General features: G+C 48.7%; 8 protein-coding genes across 8 annotated transcripts; 2 read left to right on the plus strand and 6 right to left on the minus strand.

Moving 5' to 3' along the window:
• Positions 1–38: 38 nt before the first annotated feature.
• Positions 39–1543, minus strand: EI90DRAFT_2934794 (WD40-repeat-containing domain protein; the record flags this gene model as incomplete). Its single annotated transcript, XM_039055120.1, has 6 exons — positions 39–186; positions 241–276; positions 333–613; positions 669–1046; positions 1101–1380; positions 1440–1543. The coding sequence occupies 6 exons, from the start codon at positions 1541–1543 to the stop codon at positions 39–41; spliced, it is 1227 nt and encodes a 408-aa protein (XP_038911409.1).
• Positions 1339–2636, minus strand: EI90DRAFT_3075592 (uncharacterized protein). Its single transcript, XM_039061587.1, has 3 exons — positions 2611–2636; positions 1440–2556; positions 1339–1380 (listed from the first exon to the last, which is right to left on the minus strand). Exon 2 carries the CDS (start codon positions 2510–2512, stop codon positions 1829–1831), a length of 684 nt encoding a protein of 227 aa, XP_038911410.1. The 5' UTR covers positions 2513–2556; positions 2611–2636; the 3' UTR covers positions 1339–1380; positions 1440–1828.
• EI90DRAFT_2346388 (uncharacterized protein) lies at positions 2523–3502 on the minus strand. The gene has a single exon (XM_039052904.1). The coding sequence runs from the start codon at positions 3377–3379 to the stop codon at positions 2603–2605; it is 777 nt and encodes a 258-aa protein (XP_038911411.1). The 5' UTR covers positions 3380–3502; the 3' UTR covers positions 2523–2602.
• A 1161-nt stretch (positions 3503–4663) lies between these two features.
• Positions 4664–8337, plus strand: EI90DRAFT_3146890 (copper amine oxidase; the record flags this gene model as incomplete). The annotated part of the gene is made up of 19 exons (XM_039065468.1): positions 4664–4956; positions 5014–5267; positions 5335–5488; positions 5540–5651; positions 5703–5826; positions 5878–6014; positions 6070–6127; positions 6249–6263; positions 6324–6616; positions 6828–6894; positions 6945–7001; positions 7057–7091; positions 7143–7415; positions 7465–7533; positions 7593–7681; positions 7744–7813; positions 7862–7899; positions 7948–8151; positions 8286–8337. The coding sequence occupies 19 exons, from the start codon at positions 4664–4666 to the stop codon at positions 8335–8337; spliced, it is 2394 nt and encodes a 797-aa protein (XP_038911412.1).
• A 616-nt stretch (positions 8338–8953) lies between these two features.
• On the minus strand, positions 8954–11281 carry EI90DRAFT_2346760 (hydroxymethyltransferase). The gene is made up of 9 exons (XM_039052906.1): positions 11260–11281; positions 11006–11197; positions 10838–10939; positions 10583–10783; positions 10079–10520; positions 9936–10015; positions 9642–9876; positions 9566–9586; positions 8954–9508 (listed from the first exon to the last, which is right to left on the minus strand). Exons 2-9 carry the CDS (start codon positions 11108–11110, stop codon positions 9195–9197), a joined length of 1500 nt encoding a protein of 499 aa, XP_038911413.1. The 5' UTR covers positions 11111–11197; positions 11260–11281; the 3' UTR covers positions 8954–9194.
• A 3099-nt stretch (positions 11282–14380) lies between these two features.
• EI90DRAFT_2346614 (Myc-type, basic helix-loop-helix domain-containing protein) lies at positions 14381–15095 on the plus strand. Its single transcript, XM_039052905.1, has one exon. The coding sequence runs from the start codon at positions 14631–14633 to the stop codon at positions 14991–14993; it is 363 nt and encodes a 120-aa protein (XP_038911414.1). The 5' UTR covers positions 14381–14630; the 3' UTR covers positions 14994–15095.
• An 810-nt stretch (positions 15096–15905) lies between these two features.
• EI90DRAFT_3292183 (uncharacterized protein) lies at positions 15906–17113 on the minus strand (the record flags this gene model as incomplete). The annotated part of the gene is made up of 6 exons (XM_039067318.1): positions 16904–17113; positions 16784–16840; positions 16641–16675; positions 16452–16556; positions 16258–16392; positions 15906–16192 (listed from the first exon to the last, which is right to left on the minus strand). The coding sequence occupies exons 1-6, from the start codon at positions 16993–16995 to the stop codon at positions 15906–15908; spliced, it is 711 nt and encodes a 236-aa protein (XP_038911415.1). The 5' UTR covers positions 16996–17113.
• A 3436-nt stretch (positions 17114–20549) lies between these two features.
• EI90DRAFT_3146892 (uncharacterized protein) lies at positions 20550–23089 on the minus strand (the record flags this gene model as incomplete). Its single annotated transcript, XM_039065469.1, has 7 exons — positions 20550–20761; positions 20820–21433; positions 21491–22001; positions 22056–22382; positions 22436–22543; positions 22599–22849; positions 22908–23089. 7 exons carry the CDS (start codon positions 23087–23089, stop codon positions 20550–20552), a joined length of 2205 nt encoding a protein of 734 aa, XP_038911416.1.
• Positions 23090–23194: the final 105 nt, after the last annotated feature.

Consider the following 23194-nt stretch of genomic DNA (forward strand, 5'->3'; position numbering starts at 1 on the left):
AACACACAGCATTCGGTCACAGCTAGTAATGGTCCGAGCTATATGCTTTGCATTACATCATCTTGATTGTCGAGGACCTCTTCGACAGCGTGGTGTGTATTGAAAGAACCAATTCGTTGCCAGATGTTTGAAATAGACTTCCACAACCTGATCTGCCCATCGTCTCCGGCAGAAGATAAGACTGTTCTGTTTGTTGAATGCAGGTGAAAATGCGTGTAGATCGCTGTACATGTGACGTACCCAGTAATATTCCACTCTAACCTAGCGACGTTTGATCTTTGAAGGATGCTTCAGTGAACTGTGGTCCAAGCAGAAGAGTAGGGACTCCTCACTTGTGATCTTCAAATTCCCCAACTTGTCGCACCTCCCATTCTTCGGATGTCTCATCACCAGAGCTTGCCAATTGTCCGTTGGCGTTCAACTTGGACGAGACCTTCCAAATTCGCACATATGTGTCCTTGCTCCCAGTTGCAATCAGATGATACGACCGTCCAGCAGTCGGTGCCCAAGAAACACAGCTGACGGGATAATCCTTGTCCCTGAGATCAGAGCTTGTATGCTTCAGAGTTGCCAGGAGGATAGGACTCTGAGGAGCTGGAGGGAGCGATACAATCTAATTCAGGAAGACGTCATATGGTGCTTCTTTCTGCGCACGGGAGATGGCGAACCTTAATCACTGCCTCTGGCCCGGCTCCGACAGCTATGGCTTCCCCCTGCCACTTGTCCTTGCACCAAGACAAGCACCATCCGCTATCGGCTTCTCGGTTTGACCCAGCGATCCCACCAGGTGCGCTCAATGAGCCTATAGGACTACTAAGAGTAGTTGGGGTGCTAGGGCGATGTATAGAACTGGCATATGGCGGAGAGCCCTCCTCGAGATTCATCGGCAAGTGAGTCGGTGTTGCCGATGCCAGGGCGGGGGACGGTGGGTTAGGCGGGTTCCCGAGAGTCAAAACATCGATCTCTTCGATGAGCTGCCAGGAGCTCGCACTATATATTTCCAAGCACTCGTATACACGAAGCAAAGAATCAGTCGCAATCGACGCCTGGAAGGGCGAGTTAGAGCAAGGCGAAGCTGGCGGTAGGGAATGGGAACCTACGATCTTCAGGCCAAATACCGAAGGAGCAAACTCGATAGACCTAACGCTTCCCCTAGCCCCTGTCATAATTGCCTTCTCTGTCCACCGTGACTGCGAAGAAGTCGATTGGCCGGGGTTCTCTTGCCATATCTTTACAGTCCGATCAAAGGATGCTGACGCAATGACGGACCCATGCTCAGGATGGGCCCAGGATAATTTTGTTATTGGAGCATCGTGTGCCTTCCACTCATGCTCGAACGCCCATTCGCCAGTGCTCTCATTGAGACGAAAGATCTTGATTCTTCAGGGATTGAGCAGCTCAGACGAGATTATTTACTGTACAATATCCGGGAAACTCACTTTGAATCAACTCCTGATGCCGCTAGCCTTAGACCATAAAAGTCATAAACACAGTCGGTAAGTATTTCCTGGTTGCCCAGCGGCAGCAACGATGCTTGCAGCATTTGTTTACTAATGTTGGTTTCGAGATGGAAACATTCGAACCGCATCAGATACTTACGTACTGTAAAGCTCATCAGGGAGTCATCGAGGAGGATGAAGACAAGGATAGGGATGAGGTCGGCGCTCACGCTCGTGCTCGTGTATCGGGGACGGGCTCAGGTGGCATTGGAATGGCCGGAGATCAGGCCGGGGCACATGGTCATGACAGTCTCAGCGGTTATCGGGGCTGTCGCTGTTCCCCAATCGAAACTACATAATCATTTACACGCACTAACAAAGGGCATTGACTACATAGGTTCACTGAGTTCATGACTGAAGAATTCTCTAATCTCATCCGCTGTTACAACTGATTCCAATCTCGGAACACGAGATCCCATGCTGTTATCGGAACCGAGTCGCCCTCTACGGGATTTTACATGCAAGTTGAAATCGCTCCAGAGCTGCTGTCTGCTAAGTTCTAAAAAGGCTCTGCAAACTTCTCTGTCGTGGGATGGAAGACTAGGCCAGGACCACCCGGGGTAGGCCTTCCCATGAGAACCTTTGACAGCGATCCGTTTCCCTGTAACCTCATTGAAGGCCTGGATATAGTGGATGCACATAATGCAGGAAAGTTTAGAGACCCCGATGTAGGGCAAAACTTCCTGGAGTTCGCCCTTGAGCATTGCTGTAATCATGACTAGCTCGGCATGGACCGTGGGTTTCCAGTGGCACACCTCAGAATCCTTGAGTTTATCCCGAAGCCACACAATGAACGATTCGCGGTCCTCATACCACTCCGCAGTAGAGTATTTGGTTTGGTGCAGCGCGGCATCCAGAGCCACTCGTATGTTCTTTGAAGAAAGATTGCAGCGATACGGAGTCGTGGTTGGAGATGAGAGGGGTTTAATTGCGAAGGTCCCATCTATAATTTTGCGGAGGCGGCACGACTGGGTCAACATAAAGAGCCTGTTAGCCGAGATCACAAACGACATGATCTTCACCGCCCAACGCCGAAGCCGGAAACCTATGCCGTGGGCTAAAAAGATGTAGATTAAGGTGAGAGTGACCATCTAGGTGTCATATCACGCACTATCAGCCAGCCACGCATCCGCGTGGTCAAGCAATGTAACCACATCTCCGGCGAGCCTTTCTTGGGGAAGAAGGCCGTTCGTCGTCCAGAACGAATACGTCTGTACAAGCACGCGTATAAAATCGCTAGAAAGTTGCTTCGTTGTTTGTGCATTGGTAACAACCTTAATAATGGACTCCACATGCAATAAGAACTCCAACAACATGGAACGCTGGCGGGAATTGAATTGACGCTTCTCCTGCTCAATGTAGCTCCGAATGTCGGAAAGCTTGTGCTTGCGCTTGTTAACGCGATACGCAAAAAGGTCAAATGAGTAATTGTGAATGGCTGTACAGACTTCGAATAAGCTCCCCTCTAACTCGCTCGAGATTCCCTTCGGGGAGCCGGCTACTACATGTGGCCTGTAGGGGACACAGGAAAGCCTATCAAAGATGGACTGTAGGTGAACGGGACAATTGCTAGCTGCGCCATCATCATTGTGGTTGAAAGCGATGTATACTTGCGTTTCTAGAGCGCCCTTATTGGCCTTTATGCAGGCCATCGTAGCGGAGGCATTTCCTTGTTTACGAAGTGAGATATCGGCGACTACATCGAGAAGTGTCTGTAGGCGCCGGGAAGAGGGGTCATCAACACCCTGAACGCCGGGGATGTCTGAACAAAGTGTTTCATTGGACAGTAGGCACCGATTTGGGCAAGTCTCGGAGAGAAGCTCTGCGTAATATTCTGGGTCCTCGGTGTCGACGAGAATGGGCTGGTCGATCCTGGCCATGGTATGATGAAGACCAGTAGAAAGCGGTGCTCAAATGGGGGGCGAGATGGTGATGTGGTACTACAGATAAGTTAAACTTCCGAAGGTTTGAGTATTTATATACGCTTATTTTCACCTGTTTGGGTTTCGCTTTCTTATGTCATCACCCGGCCCCATGATCATCTCCCAGCCACTGTGTCGAGAAGGAATGAAGTGGTTTGGTTGCAGGTTTACCTCATTATCGTCATGTACGGTACCCAAATCATGACCTCCCTTTCAAAGGTGGGTGTATGCAAACGTGTCATTTATCTCACACTGACCTCGAATATCGACTTCAGGCACCTGCCGTCGATATCCTCCCCGCTGTGCTGACAAGCATACTTTTCGAATACCATATGCAAAGCTACGAGCTCCAACCCCAGAAAAGAATAACAATGACGTTTCCACCCATTCGACCAAATCGGTCCGCTTTGGCTTCTCGCAGGCGTAACTTCCTACAGCTGGATTTGGACATAGTCCACTATGTCATGTCGTTATCTTCTCTCGCTCAAGCCCTCCTCTAATGCATATGCGAAAAAGGCGCGCTGATTACTGGCGTCCTCTTTCCTGTAAGTCTTCAGAGCGTGCAGCCGGATCCGGCGTATGTGGCAAACCGTCCATTGCTAGCGTTGTACACTATCTACTATTACCACGAGTTTAGCATTGCTTTGTCTGTACCATCAAATACACGATTCTCATGACCTAAAACTATCCCATCACATACTCAGCTTAGCAACCAAGAGGTTCCCCCTGCCTTGTACGAAATTAAAGGATAGTGTTCTCGGGCTCCAGGTTTGTGAATCATCCAGTCATTCTGCGCTCTTCCCTAGACACGGCACTCCTTAATTACCCAACGTCGAGGTATCGATCGACGGTGGGCGTTGTGTATGTACGTACGTTGCCTTTCTTGGCATCTTGGCTTGTGCGCCGTGGAGAGCGCTTCGCCTTTAAGGCGATTTTTTTTTTTCACGGTTTTCACATCTTTTCGTGTTGGCGAGATAGTTTCCACTCATTTCTCGTCAAGGTTGACTCGATGTTGACTCATGTGTCCTGGCATCATTCGAGATTTGTCCCCGGCCTGATTTGTATTATTCATCAATTTAAAATCAGATCTGAGATAACGCCATGTCTAGCGCAGTACGACGGCCAGCTAACACAGATGATGACAAGGATCAACTGGTGCCACTCATCGATGGAGTAGATCTGGTCCCCGCAGACTCTAAAACCGTTGGCATGCAGCCGGAGGTCATCACACCGAAACTCTGGATGTCCCACTTATTCCTTGCGGGACTTGTGGCAGGGTGCGTTCTCTCGGTGCTACTGGGCTCCCTGTCTTCCTTCGCTCGAGATCGAAGAGTTTTTGGCTTCTTGGGCGAAGAGTCCCCGGGCTCTGTTAAGCCTCCGCCAATTTGCTCGCCCCCAAGTGCGTTCTCGACTCTCGACGCGAAGGAAAATCTCTTTATCCCCCTAACGATACGGGAAGCGATTTCAATCCGAAACTGGCTTATGCGTCCTGAGCTGGGGCTTAATCTCACTCGGGGCGACGAAGCTTCTGTCAGGTAGGAGGTGCAACGTATCAAATATTTATATTTTGGCAGAAGCTGAAATATTGTCAGCGACAATTTCATCGACGTAGTCGAAGCATTTCGTCCAAAGAAAGCAGATGCAATCGCGTACTACGATGGGGACTCTAAGCAGCCTCCCCATCGTGCTGCTCGTGTTGTCATCAACCGCGGAGGCGATCAGGAACCCACGGTCCGAAACTTTCTAGTTTATCCTTTGCCTATTTCAAGCAAGACCACCATGGAGCCTTTGTTGGATATTTATCATAAGCCTGTCATCCCTCACAATGCACGGGGTATCAGCTGGAGTAAGCCAAACAGACCCTCGCCTGAGCATTATGTTTTAGTTGGTCTCACAATACCTTAAACTATGAGATGACGATATCCTCAAAACTTCTATTGAGACATTCGATGGAATCCAGGATATCATCAGGTCCCTCTTCCCAGGTGGCGAGATCCAGATGCTGCCAAACGATACTCTTTCTGTGACACCAGCCGGCCCTTGGTCTTTCGATGGTTCATTTAGACGGCAAGTCATCCCACAAAATTACGGCTCACTATCTGATGCAAGTCACTGTAGAGCCTGGTTCCAATACAAATGGCTCGTCCCTGGAAGTTATCTAAACCGTGTTAATCTTTGGCAGTATATCGATATGACCGGAACTGACCGGAGCCTCTGGAAAACGCTGAAAGTGGGGCCATTTCATTGATCAGTCTATTCCCCAAGCTAAATCTCACGGTAGCTCATGTACAACCATCAAGTCTATGGTTCCAAAGAGGAGTTTGTCGAGTCTTTCAACAATGGATCAATGAAGATCACCGAACCCCTTCCACCCAATTCCACATGGTTTGAACGAAGGCGCAAAGGTAGTTGTCTCGATATGATTGATAATTTCCTGTAACCTTCGGCACCCTTAGGTCGTCGTCGCGAACTGGATCACCTTGCCGGGCCACGTCATGTGTCGTTTGACGGGCCACGATTCAGGGTAAACAAGGATAAGCAGTTTGTGACTTGGATGGGATGGTCTTTCTATTTGGGATTTGATCGCGATATGGTGAATTCGAAAGTTTCATTCAGTCAACTCCTATCATCTAAACTCCATTGTTCAGGGACTCTCATTATGGAACATCAACTTCCTCGGCGAGCGCATTATCTACGAGGTGAGCGGTCTGGAAATTATGCATAAATCCATGGCTGAGAGTTCGGGCAGTTGTCTCCACAGGAAGGCATGTCAACCCATTCAGTATCGCTGCGCTAGTCTGTTGTCTGATATTTGACATGGTTCTAGCCATGGCCCAGTACAGTGCGTTCCGGCTTAACTGACTGTCCCCTTCGGCCGCAAGCTGATCACTGTGGGGTGCAGCCGGAAACGATCCACATCAAGCAACCACCTCCTGGCTTGATAGATACTTTGGAATGGGTCTCATGACCTATGAATTGATACCAGGCTACGATTGTCCTCAGGAAGCGGTGTATCTTCCATCAATAGTTCACCTTTCAGTGGGCACAGCGACCACAAAGAATGCAATTTGTATATTCGAAAAGGATAACGGTGGTCCCTTGACCCGTCACCGATCTATGCCAGGTTTTGGAGGAGAGCAGTTTACTACGGGAGCCGTCAAGGACTACGTCCTGGTTGTGAGAACTATTGCCTCCGTCGGAAAGTAGGTACCTCCGCCTCGCCAATATCTGTCTCAAAATTTTGCCAACCATGCGCAGTTATGACTACAGTTCGTGCCTCTTCGTTTTGCATTGTGTCGCAATGGCGATGCTGAGCGACCCTTTTGTCATTCTTTCCACGGAAATTATACAGTGGTAAGTGAGGTGCGAAGTTCTTCCCACTCTCAATGCTCAAACGCCCAAAAAGTTTGACTACACTTTCATGCTCGATGGTTCACTGGAGGTCCGCGTGTCCGCGTCGGGCTATTTGCAAGGTGCTCGAGTCACTTCACTTTCCCGATTTATCTCACCATGCCTTGTGAAGGTGGCTACTGGGAGCCCGGTGAAGACGCGTTCGGAACGCGCATACATAACCGCACGAGTGAGGCTATCATCTGCTTGCCTGGTTGCCGCTTCACTAATCAAGTCTGGTCCAGTGGGTACTCTCCATGATCATATCGTTAACTTTAAGGTGTGCGATACTTGGAAGGGCATGTGGACGGTTAATAGCCATTTCCTTCAGGTCGACCTTGATATTTCCGGAGTCGAGAATTCATTGTTGGAAACCTCCGTGTCTGTGGATGATGTAGAATTCCCTTGGTTGGATGAGGACTGGGGCTCGACAATCCGCCAGCAACGAATTGTAAAGAAGTATATCACGAACGAGACTGAGGCCCGTCTTTTCTACCCCAAGAATTTTGAGGGTGGATATTCAATCGTGAACAAGAAATCCCTCAATGCCTGGGGATATCCAAGAGGATACACCATTGTCCCAGGGAACTCCCCCATCCATAGTGTAAGTGGATTTCGCTAGCGGCTGTTACTGGAACCTAGATTCTACTTAGACCGTGGCTGGCTCCCGGCGCATGCTCAACAATGCAAATTTTGCCAAATATAATCTCGCAGTAAGCAGGGTAAGCACATAATTGCATCTTGCAATTACATTCGCTCATCGACACTGATCTCACCACAGCGCAAGGATAATGAGCCATCGTCCTCAAGCGCTTGGAATCTGAACTTGCCGGGTGCGCCTCCAGTGGATTTCGATCTGTACTTTGACGGGTAAGGAGCTTACGCATACATGTGGCCATCTTCGCAACTTTGATGTTTCTATGACTCGTTAGGGAAAGCCTCGATCAAGAAGATCTTGTTGTTTGGATCAACCTTGGAACTCACCACTTCCCATCTGCCGAGGTGCGAAAATACATTATTGTGTAAACGAACTACATTGATTTGCAACAGGACTCGCCCAACACTCGCATGAATACTGCAACTTCAAGGCAAGTCTCTCCGCCGCGAACACAGTTGTTATTGACATGATTTTTCAGTTTCATTTTCTCCCCTCTCAACTTCCATGACTATGACGTCTCCATTGAGAGCTCAAACGCCGTCCTCATTTCCCTCCCTAAGCGGGACGATGATGTATGGCCTGCCGATGAGAACGGGGTACGGACGAGTTATTGTACACCTCCCCGCCCAACACCCCTCACGTATCGTGGCGAAGTGTATTATGATCTTGACGGAAGCACTATGTCCATGCAGGATGCAGCTTCGGTGGGATTATTATCGCCTTACACAGCTTTTTGATTTTATAGAACCAATATTGGGGTCGATGTTACGTTCTTCGATTCTTCGACTCGAAATTGCTTCCCTGATATACTTCAAGTACCTACCCACCGGCTCTGGCACTGTTTCTGTTGGGTCCGCCAATGGATTAGATCGCTTTACCAATCTCAGTTCTGTAACTTAATGCTGGCTGGAGCTGAGCAAGTTTCTCATTACCTGATTCGGCATCAATGTCAGAGTATGCCGCGAATATCTGTTTTATTGAACGCTGCTATCTGCATCAGTGCGCGTCCAAATTGCAGTACCATCCACATGTCAGCAAGAGATCTAAGCTCTGGCCGTGCCTGTGTCATGTTGGCTGGTTTCCCTCGATAATTTTCCCCCGCGACATCGTTCGCCATTTTTAAAAAAATTTGGGCTTTGGCTCGCGTGGCGGGGACCTGATAGACATCACCGGAGAAATTAAGGGCAGAAGCGTCATGATATCGCACGGTTACTTCTCTCACCGAGATATATTTACTTAATATCAAGCCACTAATATTGAGACTTCTGAGACGTCTATCGCGCCCTTCGACACGTTGCGGCGGATTTATTTCAATATTTTGGCGTTCGCGTGCCACGCTTCTGAGGACCATTATGTAAGTAGCACTATGGGTCGTGATGGGAAATCTCGTGGCCCACATGCATGCGCACCATGCATGCAGGGCAAAACTAAACCATCAAACCGCTCAGAAGCGAGTCTGCAAACACGACACATCGATATCGCGTCCGAACTCACCCGCGCAATGAAATTCGGACAAACGTTCTTAATCAGATGTATTCCAAATGGACTATGTTGAATGTCCGTAATGTACATAAAAATGATGCACAAGTCAAATGGATGAATGGATGCGGAACATAAGTGGATGCTTAGATGATTTCGTTTTGGGTGAATGCTGACGGGGAGTGTAACAGGACGGTTGAAGTCCTAATCATTAAACGTTTTGTGCAACTTTTCGTGATAGATGACTCAGTCATCCTCCTCGAGCCCAGCCGGTTTAGTGAGCGTTGTGATATCTACACCAGGTAACGGGAACTTGCGCGCGAATGCCCTCACGTCCCTACGGAGTTGCTGAACTCCCTTGAAGCCTTCACCGTCACCACTAGTCGCAACGCGGACGAAATCCTTGAGCAACTTGGAGCCAGCTTCCCTCTGAAGCACAAGAGCGAGTTGGACAGAACGGTGGAGGAAGTCGGCAACAATTTTAATGTCTTCCTCGTTCATAGAACGTGAAGTGAGTGCGGATGTGCCAAGGCGAATACCACCAGGTACTTGAGCCGAAGCTGTTGGGAGTGATCAATCATCATAGACCACAGTGGACCTCGCTGACATTGACTCACCATCGCCAGAAACGGCATTTTCTTGAAAAAGTGAAATCAGCAACACAACAAAGAACTATGGAAAGAAGATACGTACTATTGATAGTGATGCCGACGAGATCTCCAATCTTCTCAACCTTGCTGCCAGTAAGCTTGAGAGGCCTTAAATCCCAAAGGATCAGGTGGCTGTCCGTGCCACCAGTTTGCAGAGTGTAATTGTGCTTGAGGAGTTCCTCAGCCAGTACACGAGCATTTTGGATGACTTGCTTAGCATAAACCTTGAACTCCGGCTGAGCGGCTAGCCTAAGGGAAACAGCCACAGCAGCGATAGTCTAAGTGGGTCGAACGACTATTGTGAGTCCCAGAGTTATGTTGAAAGTTAGACACGCACGTTGTTGTGTGGACCACCTTGGCAGGCAGGAAAGACAGCCATGTTTACGCGGTTCTCTAAATCTTCGGAGCCCTTGCGGTCTTTTCGGAAGAAGATGAGACCTGCACGAGGACCACGAAGAGTCTTATGGCTAGAAATCTCACGTAAGAATAAGGTCACGCTGTGAGTGGATTTCAAGACTTGCGTTGTAGTGGTGACAACATCGCAGTACTCGAAGGGATTATTCAACTCCTGAGAGGCAATGAGACCACTGGTGTGTGCGATATCCGCCAGCAGATAAGCATTGTGTTCATCAGCGGCCTCACGAAGCTTTTTATAGTCCCAATCTCTGGGATAGGCAGAAGCACCGCAAACGATCAATCTTGGTTTAAAAGAGTGAGCCAATTTGCGAAGACCGGGATAGTCAATGAGTTGAGTTGTGGGGTCAAGACTATAAGGAAATGACTGAAAGTAGATCGAAGAAGCTGAAATCTTCTTTTTCGCAGTATAGTATCCATGGGTGAGGTGTCCACCGTCTGGAAGGCCGAGGCCCATAATTCGATCCTGTGGCTCGATGAGGGCGGTGAAAGCAGCAAAGTTCGCAGTCTCAATAGGCGTGGGTCAGACGGTTGCACCGCCATATTATTTTATAGACTGAGTGTACATACCGAACCAGAGTACGGTTGGACGTTCACGCCCCAAATTGAAGGATCTAGATGAAACGCTTCTAATGCCCGTTTTTGACAGAGTCGTTCCAGTACGTCTATGTGCTCATTTCCGCCGTAGTAGCGGGCTCCAGGGAGACCTTCAGAATATTTGTTGGTCAAAATTGACCCATTTGCCTCCATAGCCGCACGGCTGGTCAAGTTCTGCATGTCCAAAGGTGAGGCAGTACCGGAAAAGCAGTTGCGAGCAATGTATACCTCAGAGGCAATAAGCTCTAGGCCGGAAAACTGCCTCCATGTCTCCTTATGGATGAGATCGTCGACCTCAGGGTCGATCTCCTTCAAGGGGGCATACAACGTCTGGTTCTGGAGGGAACGGGATTGTCATCAGCGCGATGCGGACATAACTATAGCCACTAAGCTTACAAAATCATTAGGGAATGGTGCATTTGCCATTGTGCGCGTTAAGAGGAGTCTTGAGCAAGGTAGAATCGCACGATACTTAAAAGAAGCACGCAAAATCGACAACATTCGTTTCCAATGAATCTAAAAATCCGCTATCGGCCGATGAAATACACGTGATGCGTTTCCGGTCTGGGTTTTTGCGGCAACCTCCAGCTAGAAGTTAGAAAGTCACCTCAACATACAACTCTTAGTGTTTCAGGTATCAGAGGACCCACATCAAAGCCTTACCCGCGTTCAGCGCGTCATTTCCCATTATAATCATCTGCAAAAACGTGTTCTAGAGTTATAACTTTTTGGCACAAAAGGATTCTCCGCTTATTTAACTCCACACCTGGGCCTCTAATCTGGTTTGTCTGAGCCACTCCAGCAATTGCACATGTAACGAGCAGTTCTACTTTGGGGGAGGTTTCGTCTGTCAGTTGATACAGGTTTGCCGCGTTTCTCCTGTTTCTGTGGTTCCCGAATGGTCACACCACAGGCCCGTGACTTCATTTCCTGACGCGCGTGACATTCCTTCCTTTTTCGTGACATGGTCAGCCTCCAAATAAACAAAGATCCCAAAGATCTGTGTTTTCATATTGGATCACGCTGGACTCGCATCTGACTAGCAACTTCAGATGACCTTTTGGCAAAAGGACGCTCATGATTCTTTACTACCGTCATCAAACCTATATAAGACCCATCGATTGGACGATTTCCTCACTCAACCCCTCCCCGGCTTTAGATTGTTGCTTCCCGAACTCGGATGTCGCTTTCCCCAGGATATGCAGTCTTCTGAAGCCCTTTCTCGTCACCTGGCCTTGAGTGGTTTGTGCCACCACAAATAGAAATCTTCAGCAGACTCTTGAGTCAACACTCCCAAATCGTCAACTGCGCGGCCGCGCCTCGGGGTTAGCCAGCCACTGTTTTCGAAAACTTTTCACTTGTACTTGCCTCGTGTGGCTTTTGCTCTATTGGATCTGTGCGCTAACACACTCAGCACGGGCATCCATCTCCGCCGTAGAATCAGATCATTGTTTTCACATATACCGTTCCGTTTTAACTGCTCGCACGACCCATGAAAGTGCTGGTAGGATGCGGATGCTTTACGAGGGAACCTGCTGCTTCGCTACTCCACCATGCCGTTACTTCGCCGGGATCTCCGTTAAAATTTGTCCTCACGATCATGCCCGATGGGTTGACCACTTAGCTGTCACTACATCCATGACTTTCATTCAGCTTGAAACGGTCCGTCGGGGCTTCCTCACGTTTTCCCTCATTTTCGGGGACCCTATTGCCGTTCTCGCTCAGATTTTTTTTCCCTGTTACTGACTGACTGCTTATTAACGTTCGGTCCAACTGCCGTCAATCGCCGAGCATGTTGCCGGCGCATAGCCGAACGACAGCTAGCTCCAGTGGACCATCTTCTGGGGCCGATTGGTGGCTGGTCCCCAGAACGTGGTGGTGGTGCGCCACTCGCATCACACATTCATTCATGGCGGCGCTTGCCGACGGCTATCCCAAGATTGTAATCTGTTTGGTAACTATCGGTTCTTTGCGAAGGCTGTCGCTAAGGCCTGCATCCGGCTGAGACATACCCGCTTGTCATCGGAGGGAATAACTGCTAAGCCGCCTAGGAGATGAACTCCTCTACCGGTCCTTGGCGCAGTGCAGTGCCTCACTTCGTTAGCGAGAGGCACATCCCTCTGCATTAGGCACGATCCGAGCCATGTTTTGTCCACGTAGTAAGCGGCACGCTTCTTGGTCCATTTGCACCACTCGAAGCATCATGGAAGGGCCATTGCTGAATTTGCGCGAATGGCAAGTTGATATTATTGAAGTATTGTCTATGATGGAAATCTTGGGGTAAGTGATTGGCCTCCGTTTGTTTTATCACGTAATCCTGCGCACGATTTATCGTCAAGAGAAGGAAGCGGATCTTGTTTGGGTACTGGAATTGTAATTCTCCATTTGAATGCAATATTGTTATGGGTGTGTTGCGCGGTAGGACCCGTCCTCATCTTTGTCTCTTGTTGGATGAGAACTAATAACTTGGAGGGGAGTTGCAATTTGTGTCTGTTTCCAGCATCATCCACTGCGAGTGGTCGCGAACGGTCTTTTCGGCAAATGAAGCCTGGGAGCGTGTAGCCGGAGAGTGCCGTGGCTATCCCCAATCATACCCAAAGGCCAGGGCCACGGCAAAGAGACCTACAACGGTGCCATGGGCGGAGCAGGCTGAAAGAGGTTCGGGGAAGTAGACATTTCTATCGATCTTAGTGAGTGGAAGGGAACAAGATAAACCCAGGAGGGAAGGTGTTGCAGGTTGCGGGGGTTTGAATTATATACCTCGCTTAGTCATCTGATTAAACTCGTTCAAGGGGACTGGGTCAACGCTTCCTCCCACTTATCACTGTCCCTCCTGCCTGTCTAAAATGTGTGCGTTCTACGTTCAACACCAACAGTCGCTCTCATCTACTCCGAAAATAAGACAGGAAGGCTTCCAGGTACCTAGCGCTTCACAAAACGTTAACGCACCTCCATCTCCTAGCACCCTTCTCGACCAACCTGCAAACTACTTTACCTCCAACTCCGATGTCTTCCCTTCCTCGTTCAGAAAATTTAACGATATGGAAGTCATGGACGCTCTAACATCAATGATGAGTAATGACCCCAATGACGATCGGAATGGTCAGTTGCATAATGTCCAGCCACAGCAGCAACAACCACCCGCACAAGGTTTACCATACCCCCATTCACACCATCCCCAGCCTCAACACCCAAACGCAATCGACTTCAGTCATCCACACGGTCAATTGCCATCTCAGCATCAACAGCTTTTCGACATCTCCTCTTTCCCGTCTCATCTTAACCACTTTCGAGGCACCCCAGACAGTGGCCTCGGCAACGATTCACCGGTTCAGCGCAACTTCTTTGGCGATCCTCCGCATCATCATGGACCAGTGAATAATGATTTTCGTCACCAACAATTTGCAAATGCGTCTTTGCCGGGCCAACCCCAGCCCACCCTGGCGCGCCTGAACACGATGCGTACGTCCGACTCATCATTTACCTTCCATCGCTCATATGTTGGCGAACCGACGTACTGATCATCCCAATTCTTTGCAGTAGCTGCGAATGTGCCTCCTAGTTCTGGTAAAGTACAAAGTCCGTCTCGTTCCCGATCCCGGACCAGAACGGCCGCTGGCGGTGTGAGGTCCCTGCCTAGTGCAAGTCGTTCTCGAGTAGGCAAGAAGCGTACCACGAGCATTTCTTCCCCCTCCCCTCCCGGATCGTCATCTGGCATGGGCCCCACTGCAGGAACACCGAATATGTCTATTGTCATTCCGGATATACATTCAGCACCACCACAACAATCGCCTGCAAATTCATGGATGTTTAGTCCCAACTCTCAACAAACTGCCTTCTCTCTTCCCGATCATGTTTCAAACTCATCTTACGCCACTTTCACTGGACCCCAAAGCGTCCCACTGGGAGGTGCAGTGCCTGAGGATAAGGCTCTTGTTCCTAATAGCGGGGGGGATGTCGCGTCCAAGCAGTGAGTAGTAGCATTCGGGAAGTTCGTTCCTCAGTAGATCAGCTTGTTCACATGCCGCATTCCTTTCTCAGAGCTGCACTGCTCAACGAAAAACGACGACGCAGACGCGAGTCTCATAATGCCGTTGAACGTCGACGGCGAGACAACATCAATGAGAAAATTAGCGAACTTTCTACTCTTATCCCCGATTGTTTGCTTGTGGAGCAGCAGCAGGGACCATCAGCGGGCGGAAACGGGAACCCGGGAGTTAGCACTTTTTCGGCTGAAATTTCGACGAACGAAATGTCTCCCGAAAATTTGATAGCTGGTGGCCCAGGTGGAACTAATGGCGACGAGGAAGCGAATGCCATTCACAATGGAATGAAAGCTAACAAGGGTGTCATCCTTCGGAAGAGCGTTGACTACATTAGGTAAGGGTTGATATTTTTTTATTTGTCAAGACATTTTTTTTATCTCGGCTACCCTTGTTTCAGATACCTGCAGCAACTGGTCCGCGCGCAGTCCTCGCGGAACAAGGAGTTAGAGGATGAGCTAGCACATTATAGGGGGCCAGGAGATCTTCCTCCGCGCCCGAATGGTGGTGGCGAACATGATTTCTTGGGATCATCCTCTGCACTGATGACCCTGCATGAAGGAATGGTCCCTAATCACATTGACTTCCCTTTCATGGATTTTAGTCAGTTGGGACCCCATGGCGAAGACTTTGGCAACCTACCCCACCGCGAGGGTCATCCCAATGGCGGCCCCATCGTAAAAGAAGAGAATGACAGCACGGATGCACTCTTCAACACCAGGCAGGGTGGGATAAGTGGACCTCAGCAAGACGGATCGCCCGATGTACACGGGTCGGCAGGATCGAATCTCTCCGATGATCTTGATGAACAGGAGCATGATGATGACGAGGAACCGGAAAGGGGAAGGAACAAAATTCGAGGTCAAACTCGCTTCGTGAATCATATGCGCCCGCTTGATTACTCAAGCGGGCCTGGTGGCAGCCGTCTTAACGAAGCTGACATGGACGAGAGGATCTAAAACTCTCGTCCAAATGCGCCAGGTTAGAAATCAACAATTTAAATGGGTCTCTAAGACCAGCGTTATAGCAAAGGCGAGCGCCTCTGCCAATACCCCATGATGATGCATCTATCTCTCAAGCTGTATCTCGTACACTCCGCATGAATGCCTTTTTTTTTTTCCTTTATGTCATTCTTCGCCCTAATTCTTGCCTTCTCGGCCATGTTTTGCATGCAAAGGACCGCATTTCATTGTTTGGTTTTCTTGAAGAAAAAAGTTTCTCTCGCATGCTTGCCTCACATCTCTGAACAGCTTTCACTGCTGGTTGGCTTCATGATCATTTTTCTGCCATTTCCTTTTTCCGTCCCTTTTCTCTTCTTCATATATCTGAGTTTGTCCTTGTGTAAAAGTAGCAAACATCGCAACAGCCACGACAACTAAAATGGAATATCCCCACATCATGTTGTACCTCGAGATTGTATTTAGTGCTGGCATCGTGCGCTTGGTATACTCAAAACATTGCATGTCGTGAAGGCACGAAAAGAACGCTTTCTCCAAATCAAATCTACATTTTGCAATCTTATTTGTCTCATTTGTCTTAGCTGTGCTGTAGCGGAGTTGTCCGAATTATATTGTCATGATCATATTGTCATATGTATTGTCTCACTGCCATCACTCATGACGAGCTTGTTGCAATTCTGGGTGTCTGGCCACTCAGTGCACGCTACCTTCGTTTGCCTCGCGATTGCAAGAGCTATATCAGCCGGATTTTTGATGCAGAACCGGAGCAATATTCTTGCGACTGCGACAGGATAAAACAATCTTTTTACATTTCAATTGGACTCGTTCCTCCTTATTTACGCTGCCCCGGCTCTGGGAATGCTAATAGTGACCATCGAAGTTCTATGGTGGTTCTGGGTTTTCCCAGTAGTGGGCATACACGTTGCCCTGGTTCTGATTTACCCACTAATGCGTGAACATAACTCACGATGATATCTTTTACACATTCTCGGCGAGACACGTGTAATTCTCGTTGCGATGATCATTCACAGGCGTGAGCTACGCCTGCGCGCTCAGGGAATGGACTATTCATTATAACGGAAACTCAAAAAATGAAACCAAAAAACCGCAAGATGGTTGCACCATGGGGTCCTAACGGGATGAACTTTAAATTCAACCCCCTCTCTACTCACCGTTGTCTCTGACGGCTTTGACGGGATGGTGCTTCTCCGCGGATCAATAACGAGCCACTTCGAATAGTTGCAGTCGTTGGGGTTGGGTGTATATATGGGTGGAATAATTGAGGCACACACCCTTCGTTATAGCAATGTAGTTGGAACACGAAGTCCAACCGGAGATCCCCCGTGTTCTCACTCCTATGCTTGGGGAACATCTCTTCTGGCATGAATACACTCAATCCGAGTGTAGCACTGCACTGATGCGGGCGCTGCACAAAGCTTCGTTGGGCCAGTATCTCACAGTGACTCGCACGTTTACTTCGATGTTGACGCACGCTATCGCGTCGTAAATTATTAGGTGAACAATGGATGGACGTCGATGAGATATAGAGTCTCTTGGATGATTCCAGTGCGATCTTACTGAGATCGAGCCCGCGTTCTTTGGTGTTTAGGACAGGCGCTAGCAGTGCGCGTAATACCATTGCCCATGCTCTTTATCCGCGAATTACACATGGTATGGCTTGCGGAAATGACACGCCAATGACCGCCATGCATTGTTACGTCAAGAAGCAAAGTCTCGCGCATCTTGCGCCGCATTAATGCTAGCCGGACCTTCCATGAGGACTCGTCGTTCCATTTTGATCCAACCTTTGCGCTCACTTCCGCGTCGCTCATGGACGCTTAACGGATAGTACATGAACTTTGTCATGTACCCCCTGTCATTTGGAATTTGACACACCTTCAAAGTCCATTCATCCTGGGCATCGCGCGTAATATCATGCTAGCGCCTGCATCTACCGTACATTTGCGGCTTCGAACGCCTAGGGGGACTGTCTCCCCATTCATCTCATCTCTGTGCTCCTTACAATCTCTTCGTCTCTCTGCTTCCTCTAAGGGTCCCCCTACTGTTCCGTTGTCGGGTTCCATGCTCCCTGTTATCGTTGATACAGGAATTGAATGATTTCGGACACGACGGGTGTGAGGACCGCAACAACATTAATGACAATATTCCCATTTAACGCCCGTTGCCGGACCTGGTTAGTACATCTGGAGAAGCTCGACTAACTCACAAAATGCACCACTCAGATGATGGCTATGAAGCCGTGTGGTAAACCTCCTGATTGAACTACGGGCTTACAATCCTCATCATGCCGCAAATGTGTACGGCGGTTCTGGCAGGCCTCTTTGGTCTACGAAAAATTTGCGGCTTGACCATTATAGCTTGCTTCCAGCAATACAATAATGAGAAAAGCTCAGCCAATTGATCATACGCCAGGAGCATAAAGGACGGTGTGGTGCTGCTGAAGCCATTTACGTGACGTTGTTTTCTTGCATAATCTGTCCATATGCTCTTCAGATTTTCGGCCCAGATTCATAGGGATTTATTTCAGAATAACTTACCCCAAAGATCGTGCAACTATGGTCGCGGACACAAGGCCGAGGGAATGCATGAAAATTTGCCTTTTCAACACAGGGAACGAAGCGATGCTGTGTTGCGAACGATCCAGTACTAGGAGATGACTTCTGCCTTCAGTCAGAACATGAAAAGACCTCAGTGTGTATTTAGCTCAGCGGGGTGCGGTCATTACTGGTTGGTTGGTAACACACCCGTGGAAATCATAGATCTCAAGCGCGGAGCTAATGGTGAACAGGGCCGATAAGGTGCCCGTACGAAAATTGGTGCTCCGTCACGAGCGGAATACTGGTTTAGCTGCAAAGACCATATATTGTTGGCTCTTTGGCACCCCAGTGTCAGATCCCATGACGTCTTCGTGTGGTAACCCATACGCGTGACAGCAAGTTCACGTTCCAACTTCCGTCACTGTTTCGCTTTACGATCTATTTCCCTCATTAAGTAAATCGCCTTTGTCTTCTGGGGGTGTCCGGAGTAACCAGCGAGTGCAATGGCTGTCACCACGTCGATTATCTAGCTCACAAACGACCCCGCATCAGAACGATTATGTACGCAACACTCCATACCTCCATCTGGTGATTCCATCGACACCGTCGAGATCTGTATCGATGATACCTTACATGACGCCAGAACAGAGGGACCCAAGTCATGTGCGCCTGATCACTTCCTCGGTTCCTCCGCTTTGTACTGGGTGCCGAGAGCCGCGAAAAAGCCATCAGGATGATGATGGCTTAGCTTACATCTCTGCTGGTGTGCCCTGGATGGTGGCACACCCGGGATCTGGAATGTAGCTGCATCGTGAGAAACAGTGAAGCCATATCAGTGGCATACTGAGTATTCACGATTTGTATGCTGCCAGTGACTTCCAGCAAAAGGTTCGACTCTCCACCAAAACCTGATAGCGTGGTCTGGACTCGGCATTAAATGAGTTCCGAGTCATTGGCCGCTGGCGGGACGTGACCAGCTATTATGCTCGCCCTAGATGCCACTCAGTGATGCCTAATACCTTTCGAGATGTATGCTGACAGTGGTTCCTCTAATAGATGCAGGGATCCTGCCTACCTCTATCGCTCTATCGAACCCATTCTAGGAGAATAATATCGCGGGCTCTCGCCGCGGCGTTTGCGAAATAGAGCCAGCAATGTGCCTGAAAAAGCTTTCAGCTACGGGATGCCTCGGATGGCCAACAAGTTGAGGGTCTGCTGGTACCATGATGTTTGATCACTGGCTCACGGAACAGCTTGGCAAGCTAACCTTCTACGGTCCACACTTCCATGGGATATTATACTGACTCCCCTTCGTTACTCAGAAACGTGGTGCGGGGCAAGTAGACGAGTGTTCTGCATGCAGACGCAAAGGTTTATATCCATGATATTTTTTTTTTCAAAAGATGTTATAGAAGACAACACAGGAATTCTTCGGCGAGAAATGTCAGCGGGAAGACATGTCTGGTGGACAAATGGGTCAGCAAAACCAGTCCTATTTGGTGCTATGATATGCCTTCAACAGTACGGGGCTTTTACGACGCAATGAGCTGCCCAAACCGATTAGGATATTGCTCCCTTTGCTTTTCCCAGTACTTGTGCATGGGAAATGCGTTGTCCTAGCTTATATGTCAGCAACATGTATATAATACCAGCATGACGTCGGACTCATTTCTCTCCTTCCGTAATATCCCATTACATGTTCTTTACTTGCTTATCTTTCGTATTCACTGCCCTCTGGCTCTCTTGCCTTAATTATTATATCTCCGCCCTAATTAATTCACATGTGCCTCCTTTCGCCAGCTCCCACTCGACGTTCATCTTCCTGTTTAGTTCGTTCAGCGGCGCCGCTTGTCCTCTTCTTCCAACACTTCGTCCAAGAAGAAATGTAGCTCGAAGTCGAGTTCACTCATACTAAGGGAGCGTTTACACATTAATGGAATGGCAGCTCACATCCTTTAAATTGTTGTCGACTGCATGCATGCATGCTGTGCAGGTTTTGCGAAGCAAGGCGAGTATTCTAGTCCGAAAAAAGAATACTCAGTATGTACAAAATTATGAGACGCACGTAGTACGCTACAGTTCTCCAATAAATACGAGTACATAAGCCTGGCTTCTTAAGCAAATAGTAAAGTAGAACGCAGATTTTTTCGTCCCGCTCTGTGATCCCTGATAGGACGGCCCCACTCACCATACATTCATATATGCAATTTTCGCGAGTAACTTCCTCTCTTCGTTGGCCTGAGGTCGATCGTTCCATTCAATGGTCTCTTGAACCAGTGCAATTGACTTCCAACCCGTTATATGGATGTAATCCCTTTCGACTCAAGAAAAATATATAGGGTCGCAACACAAGATGTCTCGTAATAAGAAAGCAGAAAATCTACCAACTGGTTGGCCCAAATGTACCGGTGGAAGGATCAGGAGTCAGTGCCGGTACCTGCAAACCATCACGGGTTTTCGCATAGACGGTGTTTCCCCACCAAACTTGGATGGTGTTTGCCCCGATACTCCCATTCTTGGGGTATTGCAGGATGAAGAAGACGAGAACGGATGCAACTGCGACTGAACTGTCCAGACCGGCGGAAAGCACGTCTACAATAACAAAAGTGTCGTTAGCCAATTCGTGACGATGATGACCACTGTCACTTACAATTATACTTGGACCACCATGAGAAATTCCGTCGGCGAACGACGTAGTTAAAGATGAAACAAACGATGGCAGCCGGAACATAGTTGACCGCAGTAGCAGGGGGAATATTACCAGTGCCGGTGAAAACGACAGGAATGTTAATGTACTTGAACCAGGTGTTTGGATAGCGCCTGGCGAGAAACCATGGAATAACCGGGAGTATCGCGCCAATTAGGAAGAAATAAAGTAGTGGATGATAAAGGTTTTCTTTTCCGAACATGTTCTCGGGGTTAATCACACCCCAGATAATGGAAGCCGTCCCGAAGACCGTTGTACCAGGACATATGAAGCCGTTCACAGCATTGGAACTACACATTCCATGAATATTGCTGAATATCCACGACTGAACTCCAAGCTGGGTCGTGAGGGCGACTATCGAGGCGATCACCTGGGCCCAGAACATGGGGCGGGGAGGGATTTTCATGTAATGCCCAAGCTTGAAGTCAGAACTGAGGATAAGGCCTTGGGCCATGGCAATGTACCCCCATGTCTTGAACATCATCATGGCAACTGGACGACCGGGAAGAGCATAACCAATGATGAGTTCCGTGATGACATTAAGCCCTACTTGCTGACTAAGGGTGGAATCATGAACAACTTGCTGGGACATCATTACGGTTAAACAAACTCACTTTGTGATGGCTTGAATCATTCCAATAGGAACGATATACACGAAAGCGATCAGCAATGCCACAACAAATGCCCAAACGGGGAGTCCCGATGGCCAAACCTCGATGGAGATGATACCGAAGGCGAACATTGAAAAGAAGATAACGGCATACCACCAATCGGGAACTTCAGGATAACGGCTCATAAGTCGTGCGTGGATGTCTGGCTGCTCCGAAAGCGCGCGTCGGCTTTGGACCCAAATCTGTTTCCTGAAGTACAAGAATGTATGCGTCAAAGTAGCGGTGACGGAGGCGAATGAAAGCCCATAGGAAAGGGCAAAAACGATAGGGAGAATCAGAGGTGAATACGCCTTGTATTTGGCAATGTCGAGAGTGTTCTCCGGTGTAAGAATCCGTGTGACATTGTACCTTGCACCGGTGTTGTCGAATGCGTGACTGTTCAGTATCGGGAGATACTTGGCATACCAAACATTTGAAAAATACATAGCAGGAGCAATGATCCAGAGGAAAATCACTGAGGGATGGGGATCTACGGTCAAAAATCATCGGTGTGTATTGTGTTACTCACCGAAACCCGTAATGACGTTAGCTTGGGCCCACCAAGGCATTGCAAGAGGAGAACCGCCGTAAGAAATTTGTGCCCAATCGAAGGTCAGCAGTGACATTCCAAGACCAGAAGAATATCCGAATAATGTGTTCACGGTGGAGCTGTTAGGCGCAATCCACGTAACCCACGAAAATGCGCTTAATGCGGTAAAGAGGTACCCAGGGACGAGGTACCATATCCCTCCCAGAATGAAAACACTCAGGAAGAAACGTTCGCGGGAAATTCCTCCCCGGTCACCCACTCCAGCATAATACTGAGAGTGCAGTGTGTTGAAAAGTGCACAGTACACTGTTGAATAGTGTTAATGTGCAGGTAATTCGAGGGTAAAATCGTTGACCTACCGAGGTTCCCAGGCCAAATCATGCTGGGAGGAGACACAAGGAAACGACGAGTGATGCCACCCATGGAGAAACCAATGAGTTGTGTGGACATCACAAGGAACCATTGGTCTGAAATGTTTGATGTTAACATCATGGAGAGCCCACAAGGATCGCAGGTACTTACAGGAAAAATTCCATCGTTGATTGTAGAAAACTCGTTGAACAGCAATGATATCTGTGGCGTAAGCACTGTTAAAACCCACGCCCGCCATGATCGTGGTCAAAACGTGCTCCTTCACAGTGAATGGGCCGGGGTTGAGACCATGACCGAAAATTTTGACATCTGGAAGGACATGTGCAAGGAAGCGACCCATTGGTAGGGAGATCAGTTGGGCGACCAAATGGCCCACCCTAACACTCGGATAACGGAAGAAGCTGAGAATATCCCATTAGCAAAGGGAGAAAGTCAAGAGGCCCAAATACTAGTACGCACAAGAACTGGTTGAGACCTGGAATGATAATCGCCATCAACATTCCGAGGAACCAAACCCGAATAGTCGAGACAGGCATGTCCGGATCATCAGTGTTTGCGACGGCTGACCTGACCTCCGGATAAGGGGAGTCATCTTCGAGGCCACCGAGACCGAGGGATTCCCCGAGGTTAGGATCGTCCATGTCATCATAGGTGGCCCGGAAAACTTTTTCTATTGGAAATCACGGTTGGATGAACATGGTCCAAATTCCTAGCACATTACTTACGGTTCACCTCGAGGTCTTTTT

This window comes from Cantharellus anzutake (assembly GCF_015039405.1).
Source record: "Cantharellus anzutake strain C23 chromosome Unknown EI90scaffold_62, whole genome shotgun sequence".
Taxonomy (NCBI): Eukaryota; Fungi; Basidiomycota; class Agaricomycetes; order Cantharellales; family Hydnaceae; genus Cantharellus; species Cantharellus anzutake.

Bases quoted from the DNA above. Each gene is read 5' to 3' on its own strand.
- EI90DRAFT_2346388 (XM_039052904.1), bottom strand. From the start codon at position 3,379: ATGGCCAGGATCGACCAGCCCATTCTCGTCGACACCGAGGACCCAGAA.
- EI90DRAFT_3075592 (XM_039061587.1), bottom strand. From the start codon at position 2,512: ATGTCGTTTGTGATCTCGGCTAACAGGCTCTTTATGTTGACCCAGTCG.
- EI90DRAFT_2346760 (XM_039052906.1), bottom strand. From the start codon at position 11,110: ATGTTGTCGATTTTGCGTGCTTCTTTTAAGTATCGTGCGATTCTACCT. The intron at 10,016-10,078 runs GTGAGATTTCTA...TCTTCCGAAAAG, and splicing joins CAGCGTGACCTTATTCTTAC to ACCGCAAGGGCTCCGAAGAT. The intron at 9,587-9,641 runs GTACGTATCTTC...CACTTTTTCAAG, and splicing joins CGTCGGCATCACTATCAATA to AAAATGCCGTTTCTGGCGAT.
- EI90DRAFT_2346614 (XM_039052905.1), top strand. From the start codon at position 14,631: ATGCCGCATTCCTTTCTCAGAGCTGCACTGCTCAACGAAAAACGACGA.